At 44.3% G+C, this 23,586-nt stretch overlaps 2 protein-coding genes across 2 annotated transcripts; both read right to left on the bottom strand.

Moving 5' to 3' along the window:
* Positions 1 to 638: 638 nt before the first annotated feature.
* LOC104641066 (myeloid protein 1-like) lies at positions 639 to 5,322 on the bottom strand. The gene is made up of 7 exons (XM_010309614.2): positions 5,197 to 5,322; positions 4,529 to 4,661; positions 3,482 to 3,633; positions 2,782 to 2,952; positions 1,949 to 2,063; positions 1,311 to 1,462; positions 639 to 876 (listed from the first exon to the last, which is right to left on the bottom strand). The coding sequence occupies exons 1-7, from the start codon at positions 5,240 to 5,242 to the stop codon at positions 686 to 688; spliced, it is 960 nt and encodes a 319-aa protein (XP_010307916.2). The 5' UTR covers positions 5,243 to 5,322; the 3' UTR covers positions 639 to 685.
* A 6,185-nt stretch (positions 5,323 to 11,507) lies between these two features.
* On the bottom strand, positions 11,508 to 14,626 carry LECT2 (leukocyte cell derived chemotaxin 2). Its single transcript, XM_010309615.2, has 4 exons — positions 14,469 to 14,626; positions 12,937 to 13,033; positions 12,646 to 12,791; positions 11,508 to 12,118 (listed from the first exon to the last, which is right to left on the bottom strand). The coding sequence occupies exons 1-4, from the start codon at positions 14,518 to 14,520 to the stop codon at positions 11,952 to 11,954; spliced, it is 462 nt and encodes a 153-aa protein (XP_010307917.2). The 5' UTR covers positions 14,521 to 14,626; the 3' UTR covers positions 11,508 to 11,951.
* Between the last annotated feature and the right edge of the window lie 8,960 nt (positions 14,627 to 23,586).

Raw genomic sequence — 23,586 nt, 5'->3', positions numbered from 1 at the left:
TCTCTAAAGCAATAATACACTTTGTCAGAGTAACTGAAGCTCTCAAAATGAAGTACAGAACTTACACCTGATACTAAGGAGATTTGTAGGGTCACTAAAAACTCCATGCTACAGTGGAAGCTAACAGCAATGTGCCTTTTCTGCCACATGAGGGGGTGAGCAAGTTTTCATGGTCACTGATTTTTTTTTTCAGACTCTCTGAGAAAGCTTACAATTAGACGTTACTAATTGCCCAATTCTCTTGTAAATTCCAACAAAAACTTGTATTTTTTTTTCCTTGTGTGGAGTCCCTTTTGCTGTTCAATAGAGCCACCGGTTCTGGTACGACAACTCCAAACAGCATCTTTTATGCTTTGTGGTGTGTTTCAATACATTTCCCTCTAATTTTTCTCAGTTCAGGTTCCTTTGAAATCTAAAGTAATCTTGTTTGCCAGAGTATAGTAAAGTGTTTTTTTTTTTTTAATTAGCCTGAGATACAGTGTTTGCAATAATTACAGGTACTTAAAAACCAGTACCTGATCGGTACCTAGGATCTATATTAATGTCAGCACCTTGCAATATTACATAAAGCTCAAAGTATTGAGGCAGTGTAATATAAACTGTTGTTGTGCATGAGAAGAAAAAAAAAAACCAACAACTTTTGGATGCTGAGATGAATTTATTTGGGATTTACTACATTTCCACTTCACACTCTTTGCCCTTTCCCCCTTTCAAGATTGCCAGTAGGATCTGAGTGATCGCAATTCTCAACATGAATATGAGATGTGATCCCAGGAAACACTCTTTGCATTGGCAGCATTCTCCCAAGGATTTGTCCCTTAGAAACTCTACCGGTATATCTGATGGGATGGATGCAGAGTAGTTTTACACAGAAGCCTGGTGAAAATAAGAGGGAAAACATCAAGTGACTGATGAAGCATTTGTTCTTCTGTGCTATATTTCAGAAATATTAACATTTTCTGTCTTGTCCTTTCTGCTGAGATAGCAATAGTGGAAATACCAAAATAGCAAAGGCACTGTGGTCATAAAAAGTAGAGATAGTGGTTGGAGTTGTTGGCTTGGTGGAGGAGGGAAGATGGGAGGCAGGGAGAAGGTGGGAATGCCTACTTTACTGAAGAGAAGAGCTTGAAGACATTCTACAGAAGTCAATTATTTGCATTCTACCATAGGAGCAAAAAGTTTAGCATGCAGATGAATAGAAGAGGCAGTGTTTCAAAGTGTACATTGCTTAACTACTTGGCTAGCTGCAAGGTAATACATCCTATGTGATCTCAAGACAAAGAAATAGGAAATGAAAAATAGCTGTTTACCTGATCCACTGATTTTGATCCCATCATCAATGGCATTTCCGTTGTGGAAGAATTTAATGGGTCCAGAGAGCTCGCCAGAAAAGGGAGCATAGACGGTTGCTCCATCAGCACAGATGACATCCACACCAGAGTGCTTTCCTTTACCATTTTTTCTGAAAACAAATACTTAATTAGAGAAGTCTCTTGTCAGGCCCAACACAAAGATAGATGAGTTAACACGCTGCAAGATCTGGAAGTGGGTTGTTTGTACTGAGACAGTGCTGACATAGTTGACTGGCTGATAAATGTTTTTTTGTGTAGATGATGTAATGCTGTGAAGGGTTGATGATCTGTTAAAGTTGCAGTTTTGCAAATTGGAAGGAAAAAAAAAAGCCTTTCTTCCAAGCCTTTAAATAGAGCTGTAGAGTCATGGAAATGTTGGTTGGCAGGTACCTGTGGAGGATTAAAAAACCGCCGAGCACAGAGGGTTTATGGACAATGTGGGCAACCTGTGCTGGTGCTGCATTACCCCTGCAGTGGAAATGTTGCCTCGTGTCCAACCTAAATCTCCAAAGCTGTAATTCTTAAATGGCTTAAACAGAGTTTGGCTCTATGTCAGTGGGGCAGCAACAAAGCCCCACGTGTTCTGCTTACAGTACCTTGGAGCTCCGTAGTATCCACAGCCGTATCTATCACAGCCTCTTATCTCGTTTGTAGGATTCCCAGAGCATATTGTTGACCAGTGTCCATCTTGTTGTGGGAATGGTGGAACATCTTTGAAATACAGAAACACAGCGCATCGAAGTTAACTTTTGAGTTCTAAGTGTTGCATGTTTGTAAGTATTATGTGTTAATTTTAGTTAGGTAGGAACATACTGGAGTTACATCCCACACCTGTAGTGGATACCTCCTTCACAAAACTTGTCCTTTAGGAAATGGAAATAGAATGTACAACTAAGACTGGATTGTAATGTTTCTAGATTAGGGTTATCTTGTATAAGGAACATGCTTTAGAGACAAAAATTTAAAATTCAAATTCTAGCATCACAGTTCCTAGAGTGTAATCTGAGGGATAGGAAAAGACTTGGTTTTGTTTCTTATTCTATGCTCAGGCTGAGACTGGACTCCTCAAGTCCTCTTATTTGCAAAGAATCATCCCAAAGTCTACTAAGATGCATTACTGAAAACATTGCTAGTAGCTGAAAGGGTAGAAACAGAAGAAATGTCTGACTCAGTGTACTACTGAGACTTGACACTGCTGTGTCATGGGGGCAAGAAATGCCACTTGATAAGCTGATATATCGTCCTTCCTGTAACGTTGCCCACAGTCCTGTTATGCCGTATTTATAATGCATATTTTCTTTCAGATGTTGCTGTCGGGGAGAACCTAAGACAGAGGGGACTATTGCTATTTGATATTGTTGTCCTTATTTGAAATTAATAACTTAATTTTCATTCATTATACTACTATTCTGGGGTTTTTTTTCTTTACCAGGTGTAAGAAGCTGAGTAGGATCAGAGTGGTCGCAGTTCTCAACGTGGATGTGAGAGACAATGCCAGGAAATACTCTTTGCATTGGCAGCATTCTCCCGAGGGGTTGCCCTCTATGGATTTGGCCGTGGTATCGGATGGGGTGAATACAGACGAGCTTCACACAGTAACCTGGAAGAGACGGGAGAGGAAGCGAGGTCAGGAAACATCAACTGCATCTGTTCTCAGGGTGAGTAAGAAACCTTCCGGGCTAGGCTCTTAGTGGAGACTAATGATGAAACAGAAATGTAGTCAAGGGACCAACAATCCCGAAATCAAAATTACTTGATTTGCTATGGAAAAGAGGAAGTTGGAAAATAGGGACAGGAAAACATCCTCAGCAAAACTGAGGGCATATTTCTGTTACTTTATTTTTACTGCTTCCTTTTTTTGATTTGCGGTTGTTGTTTTCCTGCTACCTGTTGTTCAACTCCTTTCTTCCCTCCTCTCCAAGACAAGCATAGGAAAAGAACTGCATCCTGCTGGAGCTGACTTCTGATATTTTGGAGCAGCAGTGTAGTTGTGCCTCACTGTAGGAACTAGAGAAGTTGTAAGATTAATCAACACTTTGCTTGAATTGAAGAGCCACAGAAACCTTACTCAAGTGAATAAAATGATTACTTGTGCCTGCCTCACAACATATCTGCTGTTAATTACTTGCCTGATCCCGTGATTTGGACTCCATCGTCAATGGCATTGCCGTTATGAAAGAATCGAATGGGTCCGGAGAGCTGGCCGCTAAAAGGAGCGTACACTGTTGCTCCATCAGCACAGATGACATCCACGCCCGTGTGCTTTCCTTTACCACTGTGTCTGAAAACACAAATATGTATTTAGAGAAGTCTGCCAGGCTTAACGTGATGTATAGATAGATCAGTTAACACAGTATATCTGAAACTTGTCTAACAAAATGAAATTGGAAAGAAATAGCGACTTTGATCCATCTTTCATTACTGCAAAATGCTTGTATTACTCTGACCTTCTTTAAAGGGAATGAGACTTCACATTTTAAGCAAATTTTTAATTTTCCCAAGTTCATGGGATATTTCAAGCTGTTACAGAAAAGTACCCCTGTTACAGAAAAGTACCGCTGTTCTACCCCAAAATACATCTGTGCCAGTGTAAAGTAGAATCTTATGTTTGGCACTTTCTCATTTAGAAATTCAGAAGTTGCATGATGAGGGTGGACACTTACAGCACCTGGGGAGAGGAGGTGACAGGAAAACAGACAAGCAGGAGTCATTCTACATATGAAAGCGTTTTTCATGGAAATATAACCTGTTCTGTTATGAGGTGCCTACTTAAAGACAACGATGCTGGCAGACCTTTAGCTTATGTAGATTAATGTACTTAGCTTCCTGTAAGCTGTTGCTGAATGTTAGTTAAATACCTGGTCTATAAGCAACAAGAATAAATGACCCAAATCCTTGAAATACTTTCCATTTCCTTTACTACTGTGGCTGCTAGTTCATCTCATGGTCTCGCTTCTTCACCCATGCACTAGTTAGTAGCTGTGGTATTACTACACTTCGTTGAGATTGCCAATTAACATCCCAAAAATGAGTAAGAGGTCCTGCAGACGAGAGTCTTCTCTCATTCTAAGTGTCAACTCTGGTTAAACTCTGCTCTTTCTCCTGTGTGACCATTTTATTTAGGAAAGCAACAGCAAACCCCACTGCTCCGCACTCCCGATGCCTCGCTGTGTTACCTGTCGGCGCCGAAGTGGCCGCAGCCATATCTATCGCAGCCCCGGATTCTGTTGGTGGGATTCCCGCTGCAGATCGGTGCCCAGTGCCTGTGCTGTTGCTGGGGCGGGTGCACGTCCCACTGCTTGGCAAAAACTTTACGTGCAAAAGAGGGAAATGGGGAAAATTCAACTGGGTTCTCGGTACAGTACAACAGAAAGAGTTAAGGTGCGAAATAGGGTGTTTAAAGTGGAGACGCGACTCCTCTGCCACAGAAGAAAGGTTCATTCCTCAAATACTGTGGAGAATGGCTCATGGGTGTTTATAATTTCAGAAACTGTAGGTAAAAGAACATTATACAACCTGTTTGTATAGATTTGATCCCTTGTCATAGAGGTCTTATTTTAAGATATGCTAAAAGCAAAGCGATGACTATTTTAAATATTAGTTTGTGAAATAAGTCAAACTAGAAGTTTCATGAAAAAAGTGAAAATAAATGTTTCAATATATGACTCTAAATGCACACCCAATTCCTTATTTTATGATAGTCAGAATTGCACACATTACCATAATTCTTCATAAAACTAGATTGAAAAAACAGCATTATTTATGTTGGAGTAAATTTCAATAAATCATTAGTGTCTGCCTAAAACCAGTCAAGACCAACTGCAGTACAGCACTCTGAACTCACCAGCGGACACCAAGCTGACCAGAGCGACCAGACTGAGAGCTGACATCTTGTGGCTGTTTCACCGGTGTTCTTTGATCGAATCAAAGACGTTGAGCAGTAGCTGCCTGGGGTATTTATGTGTTTTTGAAAGCCCCAGTCTTTTGTCTTGGCCAATCAATCTTGAGCAAAGTATTACAGCTCCAGGCGGACGGTGTTGCCATATTAGGCACTGAGGATGTCTACAAACTCTAACAGTTGTTAGAGCTGGTTGGGAAAGACGGATAAAATAATTGGTCTCTTAGCACACAGTAACAGATGGAAATGAAAAATCCCACATTTCAGGAAGTTCTGGTTGAATGTTTCTTCACATCTTTTCTTCTTCCTCACGAAGCAAGGCAACACTTAATGGTTCCCAAAACCAATGGGAAACAAGCATACGGTCCAGAAGATTGAATTGGAGGGAAAAGATGGGCAAAACTCTCTCTGTATGTAACCAGTTTATCCTTCACTGCTTGTTCCAGTGCTTCGCTCCTCCCCAGGTGTATGTGCCCACTAGAGATGTCCAACAGAGTGACAGAGAACACATGTTTGCTGTAACATGAGTGTTCACTTAGGCTAAGAAATGTGGATGCTTTTGCGTGGAAGTGTGTTTTTTTCCTGTTCAGCTGAAATTATCACTAAGTCTGCATTTAAATCCATGAAGTCTTGTCACCAAAACCCTAGTTTTTAACAACAAAATTCTTGCTAAACCATCTTCAAGTTCTGAAACAAACAGTTGTATGGCATAACTGACATGGAATTAAAAAAATAATCTAGGTTTTATAATCTTTCATTTAGTATTTGCTTAATTTCAGTTCTTGTACTATTAAGCAGGCTGGTTAGTGTCTCTTTTAATTGTTCCTTCCATTTAGTTTTTCTGCACTACTTACAGAAAAAATACTAGATTTTCTTTATGGGCATTTCTTGGTTAATATGAAATTAAAATGAATCATGGAGCTTTCACATAAACTCTCTGATATTCCAAGTTACAGAAACCTCTGGAAGTCCTGCAGGTTTTACTCAGAGGAGAAACAGATGTGTCTCTGCCACACTTCTCGTTTGCAAAGAGCAAATATCTGCAGAACCAGCAGCTGGAGACAAATTTTTTGCTTGTGGTTCCAAGCTTTTTTTACAGCCAATATTTAACCCCCAAACAATCTTTTAACAGTCCCTGGGGTTTTTACAAGTGGCTTTGCTGATTTTACCCCTGCTGCTTTCTTCCTCCATCCTGCCAGAAAGAACTGCTGTTTTCATACTCGTAGCCACCAAACGAATATTTATATAAATATTATGTCCCCTTGGTCTAGTTTTGATGAAGCTTTTGGTTGTAATTTGCTCAATATAATGGAGCCCAGGCTTGTAAATGATAGAAGGCACTGGTAAGAGCTCTCAGTGGGTATTCAGGATTTGGGGATGCTGCTTACTCCTGAACTGAGAGACAAGGTATGTGGGTTTGTGTGACCCTTGCCTGAAACAGCCTTCGTTGCTGCAAGCTGGGAGAGCTCGTGCAATATTCTGTGCAGCTTTCCAAGCTTCCTCGCTTTCATTTGGCAGAGGCTTTCTGTAACCCCCCTCAGCTCTCCTTAGCAGAGAGAATCAGCAAGTGAGGTGGTGTGTGTGGCACCTTGCAATGAAGACTTCATAGCATAGAGGTAGTAAAGTATCTCCGAGCTTGGCTAGCTTGATACTAGCTGCAGTAAGCTTTTTTCCTACTGGAAACAAAACCATTTACAAATAAAGACTTTATTTGGGTGATGCCTGGAAATTTCCAGTTGCGGGGGTCTCCAGCGGGGTTTCTGCAATACTGATCTCTCTGCACCAGAGTTTATTCCCAGTTTACTCCTGACTGCCTCTTTGCACTAGTAGTGTTTTAAATATCTCATTAAATAAATTTTACCTGGGGCAGACCTGCCTTGAAAAGCTAACTATTTTTATAAACTTTTGTGAACTCATACGCTCATAATTTTACCAAAGGAGGAATTGGAGCACCTCAATCCACTCTACAAAGTCTTGCGAAGGAAAGGCTGGGCGTAAAGCTGGTCGAGCTGGTAGGCATGAAGAGAGAAGTACAAATAGGTGCACAAACACCAAAGAAGCTTTTCTCTGAATCCTGTTTTGCAGTCTGGTATTTTGTAAAGTGGCTCTAAGCTACCTTTTCTTAGTGATTTTTTTTTCCATCTCATTTGTGCTTCAGAGCTGACTCCAAATTGCTCGTAGCTGCGTAAATTTTTTGTGTTTCTCCGTCAGAGACCTTAACAGCTTTGTATCTTGCTCTGTTCTTTCTAAAACATGTCAAAATGTCATTTGCTACAGTAATATATCTAATGCGCTTCTGGTAAAGTATTCTTAATAAAACAGTTTTCAAGGGTATGATATTGCAGTTGAGACTTCTGAGTGTGTTCCCCATCTTTCCTGGGTGAGCTGGAAGGTGCAGACCTCTCGCCTTGGGCACTTGGGCTTGACGAACCTCTGAACCAAAGTTGCTGGGATTCCTGTGTTGGGCAACGGAGATGTTAGTATGACAGTTGGTAGGTGCGGTTGTGAAACACACGAACTGGCTGCTTAGCACACCCCAACAGAAGGATATGGAACAACCGACCAGCGTTGCACAGCCCCTGGGAGCTGCAGTTGCACCGTTTCCTTCCCTGCGGACACGGGGATGGAGAGGAACCAGCGCGCAGCGCTGCGAGAAGCGCACCGGGAGCGATGCGCTGGCTGGGGAAATGCTGACTTCTTTCTCTTGCATGAATTGGGTGAATTCCCTGTTTTGCCCCTTTTATGCCTGTAGTAACTTCCCTGGCTGTGTTAGTCCCTTCAAGGTCTTCTCATGGACTGAGTGAGAGTGCAGCGGGCAAACGCGAGTGTTTGGGCTGGTATCAACAGGCAGTGAGAGTTAAGCCTGATGCTGTCCGGGAGAAATCGCAATTTTGCTATTCAGCCTTTCCAAAGATACTGTGACTCTGCTGTGTAAATTATGTGGTGTTTCAGGAGGGTCCGCTGCCAGTTACCAGGGCTTTTGGATAGATGGTACCTGTCACGCGTGTGTCCATAAACCTTGCAAATGTTAGTCTGTCACTCTTAATATATTAATTACTTTAACATTATCTCTTAATGAGAAAATGGTAAAATGATGGGATAAAGTTTTTGGAGGAAAAAAGCCAGAAAATGGTGAGACACACCTGGGTCATGGTCTTTGAGCAGAAACATCAGCGAAAGCCAGGGCCAAACCCTGAGCCAGGGCAAATTCAACCCCCATCCAAGGCATGCAGTTTCCTTCCAGCCGTGCTGCCATCCTCCGTGTGTTGCCCACAAGGGACGGCTGGTTTCTCTATCATTTCCTTTACACATATTTCAGCTCAGTGGGATTCAACCAACATCCAAAAACTAATGATTTGGTCCATAAAGTCCTCCTCCTTTGCAAGCCCTGTGGGGCTGCAGCCCCAGTGAACTGGATAAATGAGAGCTGCACATCTTATTTCTTGGTAATGTTACAGTACCATAACTGTAGATTTGCCAGACTTGTTAGCAGGCAATTGAAAAAGTAAATCCTTTTCCTCGCTATATTTTACAGAACAATTGACTTTGTCCTTGATGTGTTCGGTGTGGGAACCGGTCAATGCTGAGCACTCGCCTCCCGGCTGATCTGCACACAATATGTTATTAAGCAACCTTAAAAGCTGTTTCTCTGGAAAATCAATAATATCCTTTGTGCTAATCATTACAAATCAAATTATGATTTAAAAATTAACTGTAGAAGAATTTACTCGTGCAATTAGCAGCACAGGCTTTCACAGTGAAAATCAAGCTGGCACAACGTAAACCAACTTGCACTCGCTATTTATTCAGGCTTCTGGTCATTTGATGAGACTGAGATATGAGGAATTTTGTTGCAGCGGTTAATTAAGCTTTGTGTACAGAGCTTATACTGTAGTATCGCTGGAAAATCAGCAGGTCGCGCTAGCTGATCAGCCAAAAGGCTTGGCTGGGCATGTTGAGTAGATCGCAGGCTGTAGGAGATCGGAGTGTGTTGCCTTCCTTCTTCGCTAAGTATGAGCTGAAGATGAAGTTGGGCTGGTGTACAGTTCTGATTGAAGTCTCCATCTGGAATTGATTTTGTCTTTTTAATATACTTCCTAAGCCTGATTTCGGCAAGTTTTAATGGGGAGGATGGAGGAACACAAAAGCAAATCTTTTTGCTACCAATGTCCTGTCCTGTGGGGAGGACAAAGCTTGGCTGAATCCTCTAAAAGTCCTTTAATGCTCAGGGAAATAGAAGGGAATAGTGCAGATTTGGGTTGCAGCCGTAGGCAGTTAGAACTTTCACAGTTTGGGATCCCAGCTTATCTCTTTGTCTGGGACCTTACTGTACAAACTTATAAAATGAAAGTGATAGCAAGGAAAAGGATCCCTGCAGAACTGGTGCAGAAGAAAAGCAGTTCTGCATGGCCTGAGTTTGCAGCTCTTTCCTGAAAAACCTAGTTGCCCCCATTACTTTCCCTTTGCCCTTGAATATTCCTAGAGCTCTGTCTTTTACCAGCCCTTTATTTCCTTCCCGGAGTCAGCTACAAATTGTGCTTTCCCTACTTCTACAGCCAGTTATTTTTTTTTTTTTTTTACTAGACTGAAAAGATAAAGCTGGATTTACTTATACTGTTTCCCCCAACCGCTTGTTACCTAAAGTAGAAAGTGGTATTTATTCTTTTTCCTCTGCTGCTGGGTGACAGCCCCAGCTAAACCAGGATTTTTTAGCATTTGCCCTCTACCTCTCTCAGGCACCTGCCGGAGCATCCCGCATCCCTGCACCAAAGCACTGCACCCCCTGCGCTGCTGGAAAAATTCTGGTTAAATAATAGCTCCCTGAAAAGGTTCATGAAACCGGTCTGTGGGGACAGACCAGAAAAGTGCTGAGCTGTTGTCATTAATGTACGGGTGAAAACGTGACGTATAGAGGAGCAAAGCTGGTGAGCAGGGAGCAGCTCGGACCACGAGTCCCTGGGAGCGGGCACTGTCGCGTGGTCTCTCTGGACTGCAGGAGGGCAGGATGCTGTGCCGAGGGCCGGGAGAAGGCAGGCTGGGGTCTGTTTCGGCATTCCTGTTCCTTCCAGGGCCCGCTGATACCCCCGCGCTGTGCTTTAAAAGGTGACGGGATCGTCTGTCCCTGTTAACAGGTTCCTGATGCACGTGACAGCTGCGGGGGGCGAGGAGACAAGTGTGACCTGGAGAAGAGCTTACCTGTCATTTCTGGGGAAAAAAAGTGTCACGTCATGTTTTCTTCCTCATAAAAGGACTAAAATCAAGTAAAAATATTAGTTTTGCAGTAGAATCTATAAGGCTGGAGGCTCGGTGCCTTGCTCAGTCTGCAAGGCCAGCTCAGTCTTTCGTTAGGCTTTGCATGGAGAAGTGGGGGCTTGATTGGGACCTCCCCTTTTCAAATGTGAGAAGCTGATAACTGGGTTAACACCTGGGATTTTAACCAAGTGAGACTCAGGTGGAAGTGTTTCTTTTCTGCAGGCAGCCAGCTTAATGACAAAAATAAACAAACAAAAAAAATTGGTCAAAATTGGAAAACTTTGGGGACTTTTGCTGAAATGTTTCTGCTTTCAGTATAAGTAAAAGGTTTGTGTTTTTTTTTTCACGGAGAGCTCAGTTATATTGACTCGCCATCAATGTCCGGTTGCTATCTGCCCCTGCAGGTCTGGGCTGTATATTTACACGGACGTGCTGCTGTTTCATTTATAGCAAAGTTAAAGCGGTTCCCAGGGGAGCTGAATGGGCCACAGCAGGTTAAGCACTTTTCACAGATGTAGCAAACATCTTTCTGTAGTTTCTTAGAAAAACCAAATCTGCTGTCGGGACGTACGCAGCTCCCGCTGAAGCAGCTTCTTTGCTTATCCGAGGCTGCAGTTGCATTAGTAAATCCGTGAGCCTGCGGCACTTGTGGGGCACTTCAGCTCGTGAAACTCCCAGTAGCATCTTGGTAGCCTTGGCCTGAAAAGCCCCGTCCTGTTAAACAAGAGCTTGTTGTCCCAGGAAAGTCTTCAGCTGATTTACTAATGGAACAAATGCCTCACTTGGACAAAAAGAAACCTGGGTGTGCCAAGGCAATCCTGAATCAGGAGTCTGGGGAAAAGGAATGAGTTACTTCATTAATGTTGTTTTATGTTTTTTGGTCATGGGCCCCAGGAAAGATTTGGGTTTCAGCTTTATACAGTCCCCCCCGCCCCCAGCTGCATTAAAAAAGCAGAACCCAGCCCAAACTCTGTGACAGCACCAAAGAAATTCAAAGCAATTCATAGTGAAGCAGCCCTTTAATAATGTGATTTTCCATATGCAAGCAAAAGTGAAATTTCTGGCTTATTGAAGAAATCTTCATGTTTGGCTGCAAAGAGAGCCGAGGAGTCCAAGATGAGTGAGCTGCGGCACGGCTCACTGCGGTGCTGCTCGAGGATCCACCACCTCCCAGCCGCTCGTCCGTTCCCCACTGCTTCAGCCTTCATCTCCGAGTGCAGTGATGCGCAGGATACGACAACAGCTCTAAAGCGCGTGTTATACCTTACTCTGAGTCTGTTTATGTTCAGATAACCACCAGCATTTTGTTCACAGATACTTTTTAGGTGGAACAACTGTTTGAGGCTCAGTGACCTCCACTTTACTAGAGTGACTATCTATGCCCAAGCAATTTAATGAATACACAGGAAGAGGGCTGGAGGCTTTGCCCCTGATGCGCAGCTGCCCGTTTACAGGTTGGGAGTAGGATCTGTCAAGTCACAGTTCTGGATGTGGACATGGGACGTAATTCCTCGGTAGACCGTTTGCATGGGCAGCAGGACACCGATTTTCTCTCCCTTCTTGATGGGGCCGCTGGTCTTGACAGGTTTGATGTAAAACATCTTAATGCAGAATCCTGTTAACAGGGGAGAGAGAACGGGGGGAAACTGTTGCTACTATGAAATGGTTTAAAAGCCTGGCAAAGTGATAACGTTCAGTAGCAAAACACAAACGACAATAAAATGGTAAGAGATTCAGCAGCAGCAAAAGTTACAGAAAATGCTGTGATGCTCCTATAGCATCAAGAAGAGAGAATAGGAAAAGAAATAAATGAACATGGAGGAGGGTGGGGAAGGGCAATAAAGTGGGCAAAACTGCATGAGCAAGCCAGAGGCTGTTCCTTTAATTATCCAAAATGTGCAAAGGGACCAGCTTCATCCTTTGACTTTTTTAATAGAGGTGAAATGCTGTCATGATTTCAATCAATTTTCCTGCATTAACAGAACCGGGATTTCAAAGTTACAGTTTTCACTTGGATTCACATGCAAGCACACTGCAGTTTGGGTTGAGTTCACAATTTTTGGCTGAGTTTAAAGCGCTATAAACCAATCGGAGCGTTTTGCAATCAGGCTTTGCAAGACACACGTCGTTCAGCTCTGGTACCTGATCCTGAAAGCTGGACTCCGTTGTCGATGGCATTGCCATTTCCGTAGGGCCTGACTTGCCTGTCGATGTTCCCCGTGAAGGGTGCGTACACCACCGAGCCGTCCTCACACACCACGTCCACTCCCTTGTGCTTCCTCCCTCCTCTGAAGAAGAAGAAGAGCAAGGTGGGTTAGCACAGAACGGAGTGCTTTGCCAGCTAGAAACCCTCCCCTTGCCCATTTTTCCGTGCTTATTTCTATTTTAAGAAAGTTTCAAGCACAACCATCTCCCGTCATGCCAGCTCAGGACCTGGAGCTGTTGTATCCACCGCAGCCCTGGCTGTCGCAGCTTCTGATTTTGTTTGCAGGTTGACTTGAGCAGATTTTCGCCCATTGTGCTGCAGTAGCTAGAAAAGAAGAAAAGAGGAGGATGGGAGATGAAACCCACAAGTTAGAAAAGGGGATTTCCCAGCCCATGTTGTTTAATCAATAGCAAGGTCCCTTTGGACTTTGCTGTAACCGTGGATCAGGCTTCAAGGAGCTAGAAAATTGCTCATCTTTTAATGCAAGTTAATTTTAGGGATGCAATGAAACAGCATTTTATTTGTTTTAGGCTTTGTCCAGTGACGTTTGAGGGTACTTAAAGCAGCGACTTCAAAGCAAAAATGCAGAACAAATAGATCCGGAGGGGACATCATGGGATGACCCACTCCTCTCCCATTGCCCCAGGGCAGACGTGCTGTGCTGCATTCATGTGGTAGCGTGGGGCTGGAGCTATGGGATGTCTGCCTGGAAGGTGACCTGAGCCACCCAGGATCTTGGGATACTGCACTGTAACTGTAAAAAAGACGGCTGAGAGAGACCCACCAAGTCCATTCCTATTCCCTAATGTGGGATCCAGTCAAAAACACAAGCTGTCATCTACCTTTTACTGATTGCATTTTCTGTCTCCCTGTGTTTCTATATTACTCTTTCAAAGCACCCCAGTACTTTCAAGGTACCCCAACAGGGTATAACATCCTCGTATTTTTTATTCCAGACTCCAGCTGCCACCACCCACAGTCAAACCCATGCTGATCCTACGGCCCCGGTGATGTCTGAGGGAGGGGAGACATTTACAGGGGAGAAGAGGGGAAAGGCAACCCCCTGTCTTGGTACCTTCTCCAAGCCCTGCTCCCCCCACCAAAGCTACTAGGGTTTCCCATGGGATGCTTTAGCAAGAATGGGACTGGTCTAGCAAGCAGCAACGAGTTAGTTTGTTCGTGCATGTGAACTGCTCGGGAGGGACCGTCCTCGCTGGGCTCCAGGAATATACGCAAACAGGGGAAATGATGTGCTGGCACTGAAGGTTTGGTGCTAAAAGGATGCAGGAAATCTCTAACGCCTTCCTCAAGCAAAACAGTCCTTTGTTCTAGGTAGTCTTCATTTATTTTAATGAATTGTGTATTCTTTGTGAAATCAAAGGTGACGGCTTTAAACACAGAAACATCTCTGGGAACAGTCTTTGCTCAGTGGGCTGATCTTTAGGTAAAAGGCTTTCAAGAAAACATGCATGCTGTTGGTAATTGATGTGCCTCAGCTGATTCTTTCTCATTCAATCAACATTATTACTCCAACAAAATTTTTCCACAACTCTACCATATCTGAAAAGGATTTTTCCATGGAGGTTTCTATGCAATGGGAGAGGGGTTATTTTCAAGAGAAAAAAATGGCAGAGAACAAATCAGTTCCTAAATCCTTACAGATATACTTCATTAAAAAAAAAAAAAAAAAAAAAAAGAAAAGAAAGTAAAAGAAGGCAGGTTACAACGAGCAATGGTTACTAAAATTCAGCTCACTCACCACTGGAGATCACAATCGCGAGGATGACTGCTGTGACTCTCCGCATTTTCATGTGCCTTGAGAGCTCTGCTTCCAAAGTGAATGGTCTAAAATACTTTGCTTTCTATTTATACACCTCAACAGAGGCTGTATCCAAATTTTTCCAGCCAATCAGAAAATTTATGTGGACTCAGTTCTTTTGTTTGCAGCTTCAGGCCAACAGCAAGAACTGACAGCAGCCCTTGAAGTGTACCACCAGCTTGGCTAACTGGCGATGTAAAGGCTCCAACCTATTTCGCAATGGCAGCTATGGGGGTTTTGTTTGGTTTTGTTTACAATGAAACCATGAATATTAAACTCAAATTTTAAGGGCAATTTGTAACTATTCCTGCCTGTTGCACAATCCTGAAGTTTAGCAAGATAATTTGGGTGGAGAAGGGGAAAAGAGTTTAAATGACCTTAAAAAAAATCTGGCCAGATGGATATCTTCCACCATGATAGCCCTCCCACCATGGCTGTTGTTTCACGGAAAGAAATTCAGCCAGGTGGACACGGCTCTGTGCCACGATTCACACCCAACCTCACGCTAGAAAAATCTGATCAGGCGACCCATGAAATGAGACCTTTGTACCCCATTTTTGTTAGCCGGCTTCATTAATGCATCCCAGAAATTGCCATGTTGCTGCTGCTGAACCTTCAGCACTAACAGTGGGAGGGACACATGTTTACAATCTTCACTGTGCCTGAACAGAAAATGTTATGAACCCTATAATATTGTGGCTGAACAAAATTACAGGAAATTGAAGAAGAAGAGAACACTGGAGCACGCATAAGGCCACCTCGAGTGTTGTTTCTGGGAAGGGAGGGAATGCAGTGCCCTGGTTTGCAGCCAGGAGCTGGAAGTTGTTTGTCTTCTCGGCTCTTTGGCTGAGCGGTCTGTACCACCGGGAGCCACTGACCGTTTTGGTTCCCCGTGCAATAAAACCTGAGAGCCCAGGTTAGATATGGCTTTGGGTCGGGGCTCTCAGGCAGGACGCTGCACCCTCGCTGTCTCTCTTTTGTGGCACCGGATGGGTGAAGACTGGCCTTATACCCCAAAACCAAACCAAGAGCAGTTCTTCTGCACAGAATTCAAACCCATCTTTTCCAGAGATGGAAACATCGGCTGCTGATGGATGCTGCTGAACAGAAGTTGTATTTCATGGGAAAAGATGGTGACCCCATCAGGCTGCCTTTGAGGCACACGTGCTGCCTTCTTCTTTCCCCTTCTCCTGCTGAAGCGTCATCCAACTATGTCACCGATGTCTGCCATACACTAACAGTGACAGGGCAACGGCTTGGCTTGGACCTGAAGCCTGGCTGGAGTGGGCTGGTGGAGACCGTGTGGGATGTTTCAGCTCCAGACAACCCACTGCAAATTGGCCAGACGAGGAGGACAGTCGTACCGGTCCTGCTGCACGAGGGGTTTTAAACCTGCCGCCACCTTCCCACACCCCGCACTCCCATTTGAATCCCTGCGTGAATTTTTTCTCCAGAAGAAACACTCCTGGTTTACTGTTTTCCTGCTCATCAGATGTTATATATAGAGAGGGGAAAAATCTATTTGACAGTAACATTTTGAAACAGTATGTTTAGACAGAGTATAAAGGAAAAAATATGGCAATACCTTGCTCTCTGTGCAATGCTTCTCATGCCCAGGGCTCAGCTAAACCAATCGAGCTAAAATTGCATTATCTTAAATTCATTTTGTTAATTACTAATTTTGTTAGAGACCTACCAATCAAGATCAAAGAGGAGAAAAGAATGAGTGAAGTAATTCTATTCATTTCCTCAGAAGCTCAGAAAATGAGCTTTTTTCCCTAACTCTGTTACTAATAAATATCCTGAAGGCCAGATACTGGCACAGCCCATCCAGTTTCAAGTTGCACACCCCGTTCAGTGCAGCAGAGGTGAATGTACGAACCGTGGTGAGATGCAACAGGAAAACCCACCAGCTTTGAATTCTTCAAACACAACAGTAAGGTCTCTTAGCCATCAGGCCACACCATCTCTGATATTTCTCTGACCCCCAAGAGAGCAGCCTCAACAGCTAACGTCTGCTCATGCCCCAAATTACTGGTGTCACCAATACACTTGGCCATGCAGACTGTAGAAAATGTGCACCTGCTCTTGTGTCACACCGGGAAATTTGGGTTAAGAACTTTTTGGAAATCTGAATTCCCAGGCTGGCTATTGGTTTCTCCAGAGTCTTTTAAAAAACTACTGCCTTGCTGCCTCTGGTGTGTGGAGGACGGGCAGACTGCTAAGGTCGGCAAAGCGTGACTCCTTGCACCCCTCTGTGACATTTTTTGGCTTTGTTTTGATTTTATTAACCGAGTTAATTTTTTTTTTTTTTTTTTTACAGAGCTAATTGAATGAATTTAACATGGTAAAGACTAGATTATTTCCTGACATTTTACATTGTACCCTGACATAAAGATCAGGGAGGTAAAGAGTGATTAATGTAGATTTTGTGTGAACTGTGCAAGAGCAGCGGATCCCTCGCTCGCCTTCTCTGCGCCCACCACGCTGCGTTTCACAGGGGTTACAGCCTTAGTCTGTGTCTGGACAAGAAGGACCGAAGCAACGCACGTAACCTACAATTTATTCACATTTTGCTTGTTGCCAGCTGCAAAGTTGTTTTGTTGTTTTTTTTTTTTTCTTTGCAGAAAAAAACAGTTGCAGAAAGGTGACAGCGATTGGCAGTTACTGAATTTTGCATTGATGGCAGGTGTGTGAAAGAGTTAAAGCAGGGCAGGCTGAGAAAAACCAAGGGCAGAGGAAAACGCGCGTGTGGGAAAGGCAATCTTCAGCAGTAGCTGCGGAGCCTAGATAGCACGTATGTCTGAAGGGGAAAAAACTCACAAAAAGACCCCAAACGCTGCAGTTTTGTAGGCTTTGCAGGACACCCTGTGGTTTATGGATACCCACAGTGCAGCATTTGGGGGGTAACACTGGGAGAGGTGGGGATCTTGCTTGCAAAGGGGCGAATAAGTAGCAAAATGGTAAAGTGCTCATCTGCAAGTAAGCATCACAGCACAATCAAATTAAATGTAATTCGAATAAGATTAAATTTAAACGACAATGACATTAAATCCTAGCTCCAAACCTCATCAAACTCACTAAAAGCAATTTCCAAAACTGTAACCATGCGGGGATCTAATAAAGTTTTCATTAGAGAGGAAGTGTTTGACTCAGCCTGTCACTTAGCAATATGAGGGGTTTTTTCCCCTGTTATGGAAGGGATGCAAACAGCTGTAATAGTTTCCTTTCTGTTTTACCAAGTACCAAGGCCTGACTGAGTTTGTTGGCAATGCTCTAAAGGCACCGAATTCTGAGCCCAACTAACTTATGCTAAAAATGCTCTTTGTTCCTCCCTCTTGAGCTGTTGGCAACGCAGGTACGCTGAAGCTCGCAGCCTGCTCTGCTTTTTGCTTTGCTGGAATTACCCACCATATAAACCCAAGAGGCAGAAGCCTTCTCATTTTCTTCTATTCACCGGTTAATACAAACTGAAACATCTAAATATGCTTAAAAGACCTTCAGATTAAAATTGAGTGAAATCCCTGGGTATGGGGAGATTGCAGTAAAGAAGAGAGGGCAGTTTGGTTACCTAAGTGCCAGGTTTTTGAAATATCCAGATTTTGCAAGATTCTAGTTTAATTTCTACTGAAGTAAGCTCCAAGGCATGGTATTACAGATGTCTGTTATCAATGTCTTCTTTTCATTCTCTTTTTTTGATGGTGGCAAATGCCATATATGAGCTGCTCAAGGAGGTGACGAGCTGTGTTCCCATGTGCCAGCACGCTTTCCCTCTTGCTGTGCTGGGACGTGTCGCCCCTGTTTCCTAGAGACTGACAAGTGCATAAAAGAGGGCCTGAATTAGTCAAAAAGCTGGCTATGTGGAGAAAAACTTAGTGTTTCTGTTAATTATCCTCATAAAACAAAATAAATTGGAAGAACAGAGCATTCTAGAGAGCATTCTGGTGTCCAAAAGCAGTTTCATCTGCCTCCCCTTCTCTAGTAATATCTTGGACCTTTAAAGAAATAGGAATTAGTTTATCACCAAAATGTCTTTTTTTTATTATTGTTTATTTCTTTAAGAAGCAACATATTTGTTGTTAGCATGTAACGGATTCCTGAAATGCAGCATCCAGCTGGTGTAATGGACACAGAGGGAAAGGATGGTAATGAAACCCAATTTAACTAATGAGTGTAATTTAGAGAGAGACTTTATTGCAGAGTTTCACGGGAAATAGTTTAGAAACATTCAGCCTGTGGGAAAGAAGGGTTTTGTGGTTCCTCAAAAAGCCTTGCTTCAATCTGTAGAAACACATAGTGGTTTTTTATTAGTTAATGTGAGCAACTGAAGATGCTGTGTGCAATCATGAAAACATACTCCAGCGCTTCCCTAACCGACGGAGAGCTGCCTCCGGGCTGTCCCATGAGATGTCCCTCTGAGCCCAGGCGAGACGCAGTTCGTTGGCGTCTGCACCCAGTATTTAATTCAGTCCGTTGTTAGCTTTCAAACCTGCAGTTTGCTGTGCACAGCTGCCTCTTGGCGCTTGCAGAAAGGAATTTCTTGGGGGTTCCAGGTCCCCATCAGCATGGCAGGGTGCAATGGGACGAGCCACACAGCCCCATGTCCCTTCCTCCCCGCTGCGGTGCGTCGGCCCCAAGATGCCCCTTGTGTCCCAGGGTAATGGTCACCCTCTGTTCTTGTCCTGTTGCTGGGTTTGGGAGTATTTCAGGATTTCCTTTTCCTTCCAAAAAAACCTGTGGAGCAAAAGCTTATCTTGGCACAGCTGGGCTCATCCAGGAGAAGTTTGTGGAGACCTGGTCCCAGTCGTGTCTCGGCTTTGGACACCTGAGAAACAGGGGAGGACCAGGGAAGGGCAGTGCTGCTCCTCCAAAGCATCGAGGGGTTCATGAGTTGAACTGGACTGTGCAGGGGACGGGGAAAATGGCTGGGCTGCCACTGCCCTCTGATGGAAAGCAGGTGAATGCAGTCCTGCTAAGCAGCCCTTCCTTTTCTCCCTGGATCTTTACGTCTGCGTACATACACAGAGGTAAAATGTCTCTGTGTGTGTGTGTATATATTTGCTACCTGTACTGCTCCTTCTCTGGTTAAGGGAAGCCCAGCCCCAGTGCTGGGGTTTGTGGGGATGCTCACCAGCACCTGCCCACTGGGATGAACTGGTGTGTGCAGCCACTGGCTGCTCAGATGCCCCGTGATCCATTTTGCTGCTTTGCGTGTGCAATCCTTCCCATGCGCGTGTGCTGAGGAAGGGCTGTGTAGTGCAGGATGAGTCCTGTGCCTCCTCTGGGGACGTGCTTGTTATCTGACATCAGATGCTGACCTGGCGGCTGCTATTAACAGGTTTGTAGGCAGAAACGGAAAAGTTGCTCTGCTTTTCCTTCACTGCGCAGGTACAGGCTCCGGCGCCTCCTGCCATCCAGGGCTGAGCTCCAGCACATTTGCTTTCACTTGAAGGAGGGAAGAGAGATATTTATCTCACCTCAAGTAGCTTAATTCAAAATTCCAAACCAAAACTTGTGGTGCCCAGGATCCCAAATCTCCCCTGTCCAGGTACTCCAGCTGCCAGGATCAGCCCGCAAACTTCTCAGTACTTTGGCATTAGCAGCACAGAGAACTGCAATAAACTGGGTATTCAAATATGAAAGCACATAAAGATGACTATAAAAATAAGTGATACAGCTGTTGTGGTGATTGTTACTCTTTTGTGTTCCGCAGATTTTCCTTTCAGTTTAAGAGGAGCTGTTGTTTGATTTTAAAAAAGCTGGAGACAGAAAATGTGGTGCAGGACTTGAGGCTGGTTTTGCTGATAGGCAAAGGCAGATACCGCCTAACTCCCTTACCTTCAGGCTGGCAGAGCCCTGCCCTCACTAAAATAAAGCCTGTGTGGGAATGGCCCCTTGGCAGGTCTCTGAACGGAAACCATATAATTATAAACCACTGTCTAGCCTAAAGTACTGCTAAGTGTTTAAGCTATCATATTTCCACAGCTCATTCAAGGGTATTTTTAGTGTTGGTGGAAAAAGTTGCTGACTCTAGGTCAAGTAATCCCTCCTAAAGTCTACAGTGCTGATACAGGGAAAATTAACCATTCGTTTAAATGTGTGCTATGGTGAAGCCTTCTCTCCTCTGCCCAAGCCTGCGTGGGGAGAAAGTTCCCATGGAAGAGGATTGGGCCTGGAGTGCAGATATGGAGAAAAAAGACTGGCTTGCATTGACATTCAAAGTAGAAAAGTCTACTACTGCTAAAATGCAGATATCTGTCTACGTAGCATTTTTGTTATACCCATACTTCCATTGCACACACCTGCTTTTGCCAGAGTGCAAAGGAGCTGCTTCCATGGGCAGTGCCTTGGCCACGGCTGCTCATGGCTCGTGAATCCAGCTGTGCAGCAGAGCCAGCTCAAAAGCTCGAATTTTTTTTTTTTTTAACATAAGGCTCTTAATAATGATGGGAAGGCATCAAACTGTTGCTCACCCGGCAAAGAAGAAAGCCAGAAGCTGGAAGTTTGTGCGGTACTTGTTATCCTGTTTTTGTGTTCAGTGATTTATTGCTCCGTGGTCATGGCTGATGATCCCCATCATGCCAGTCTGGTCCCTCGTGCTTGGGGCTGTGTGAAAGCCCACTGAAGGAGATCTGTGCTCAGGCCGGACCCACAGGAAGGTGACAGCAGCAGGGAAACCATGTTGGCCAACGCCACGGGCAAAGGGCTTAGCCTGCTTTTTCATAGGAGGAACAAACCTCTGGGAGATACCTGGGAAGGGTCACTGGGTGATGGAGGAGAGGTCTCCTGCATGCAGCCAAGCAGAGGACAGGGCAGGGGACCGGCTGGAGGGTTTGCCATTGGCAGCGGAGGCGACCGGTGCTGTCAGATTGGAGGTGGGTGTTGACAGTTTGACAGCATGTGGGAGATGGCCAGTGTGGGGATGAGCTGTGAAGAGCCTTGAGACGGAGATGAATTGGCATGTTTGACATGTCAGAGGGGGAGCCATGAAGAGAAGAGTGATGAGGTTATGTTGACAAGCCAGAAAATGAGCCCACTGCTCTGAGTGAGACAACATCCTACCTTGGATCCACAAACACTGAAGCCAGAGTGAACTATTGAGGTCACCCAAATTAATTCTAGTTTAAACTAGAAAAAACATCCCATTTCATTTAAACACAGCCAATGAGTATCCACCACAACTCTTTCTTCTGGGTGACTAACCTCAGAGTTGAGGACATGAGCATGTCCAGGGTCCTTTCTGCTGCATTTGAGATATCACAGCTGCTTCGCGATACCTTAAATGACACTTCCAGCAGCATCAGCCGCCCCACTGCTGAACGCATACTTCAGGTTTGATAACTACGCTGAGCCATTAAGAGAGGGTTTGTAAATAACTCCTCCTTGTGCCATTAAATCCACAGTTCATTCCCTGCCCTTCTATTTTATCCCTTGGGTTGCTGATAACTTTCCTGTATGGCAGTTTTTCCTGCTAAGCATTTCCTTCCATTGGCACATGAAGGTTAATTAAAATCTCCCTAGGATTTGTTGCTTTGATGCCATGAGGGCTAGGGAAGCTTTTTTTTTCCTTTTAAGAAACAATCAAGTGCCTGCAGGTAGTCTGCATGTTTCTGCAGCTCTGATTGATAAGAAATTCCTACTTGTTTACAAGGTCCTTCCTGGACACACAACTTTGGTCTAGTCAGTCGTATTGCAAAACGACTCTGGCTCTGGAAAACCTCATAGTTTGTTATGGAAAATCCAGAGAGCTTTATCTCAGGCCATGGTTATCCAGCTCAGGAGCTGGATGGTGCCCCTCAGTTTTGCCCCATTGCCCCTCACAAGTAGACCACGTCCCACCAAAAGCTGTGGGGTGAGTCCAGCTCACACAAGGCTGTGGATCCCCAAAACTTCGTGCGGGGTGGATGCCCTGGGCCATTTCAGCTGGCTGGTGGGTGCTCCTCGGGCAGTGAGGGGTGCTTGGCCCCTCTTTGGTATTTCTGACCCAGATGTGCCCAGACCAGGAGCACTGGATGCATCTCCTCAGTTTGCTCCTGGATGCTGCTGCAAGGCTGAGCCACTCACAATGATACTCAGGCTGAAAGATGTTTAATTTTAGTTATTGCTGGAAGCAAACTTGTCAGCTGCCCATTTGCTCCTAGTCGTGGCTGATGCCAGATTTGTCGTTCCTGGTGCCCAGAGCACAATTTGCACCACTGCTCATCTCAAACTGGGATGAGAGCTGCTTTGAGCCATGTTGTGGTTTCATCTGTGCTGTACAACTGGAAAGACATCTTCAGGAAAAAATAATTTATCTCGTACAGGACAACGTATAATGTGTGCAGCTTGCCTAACTCTTGTCTGAAGGACTCCTCTCGGCAGTGTCTGGCAGAGGGTGCAGGAGCTTTTCGTGTCTGCACGGCTGGTTTTCTGGGAAAGGATGTCTTCATCCCTTACTTTCGTTTATTCATTACTTTTTTAAAAGGGTAAAAGAGATTGCAGGGGCCTTTTGCTGTCTGAAACCTGAAATTAATGCTCATATAAAAAACAATCTCTACTTAATTTTAGAGAAAAGTATAGCAGTATTATAGTTCATTCCGAAAACACTCTCTGATATCCAATGATGTGAAACATTTGTTGATAGGCAATGGACAGGAGGTTTAGAAGTGTCATTTTATACTTAATTTCATAAGCTTTTATGAAACCTTTACATATCAAATTGCGTTGGGGTCGTTAAAATTTTGTAATGCTTTTTGGGGTGTGCTGTTCCCAGTGTTTGCAGCAAGGGCAGGATATTGCTTTCCCCACGTTACAAGTTCTCAGTGTCACAGATGCCACAGGAAGGCATTACCTGGTGGATCATTTGAATCTTTAGGCTCTTGCTTGCAAAATGCAAACACTGTGCAAGATTAGCTCTGCTTTAAATCAAGTAAAAATCCTCTCCCAGGGCTCAAGGCCTCTCAATCCTCTCAGGCCCCTTCCTGCGTCTGTATGGACTGACATGAGCTTTTTCCCCTGGAATAACAGACTTTAAAAACTGCCCACACAACACACAGTCGGGCAGGAGGAACTTGATATC

Source organism: Balearica regulorum, chromosome 14 (genome assembly GCF_011004875.1).
Source record: "Balearica regulorum gibbericeps isolate bBalReg1 chromosome 14, bBalReg1.pri, whole genome shotgun sequence".
Lineage (NCBI taxonomy): Eukaryota > Metazoa > Chordata > Aves > Gruiformes > Gruidae > Balearica > Balearica regulorum.
This window is presented reverse-complemented; position numbering and strand designations above follow the sequence as displayed.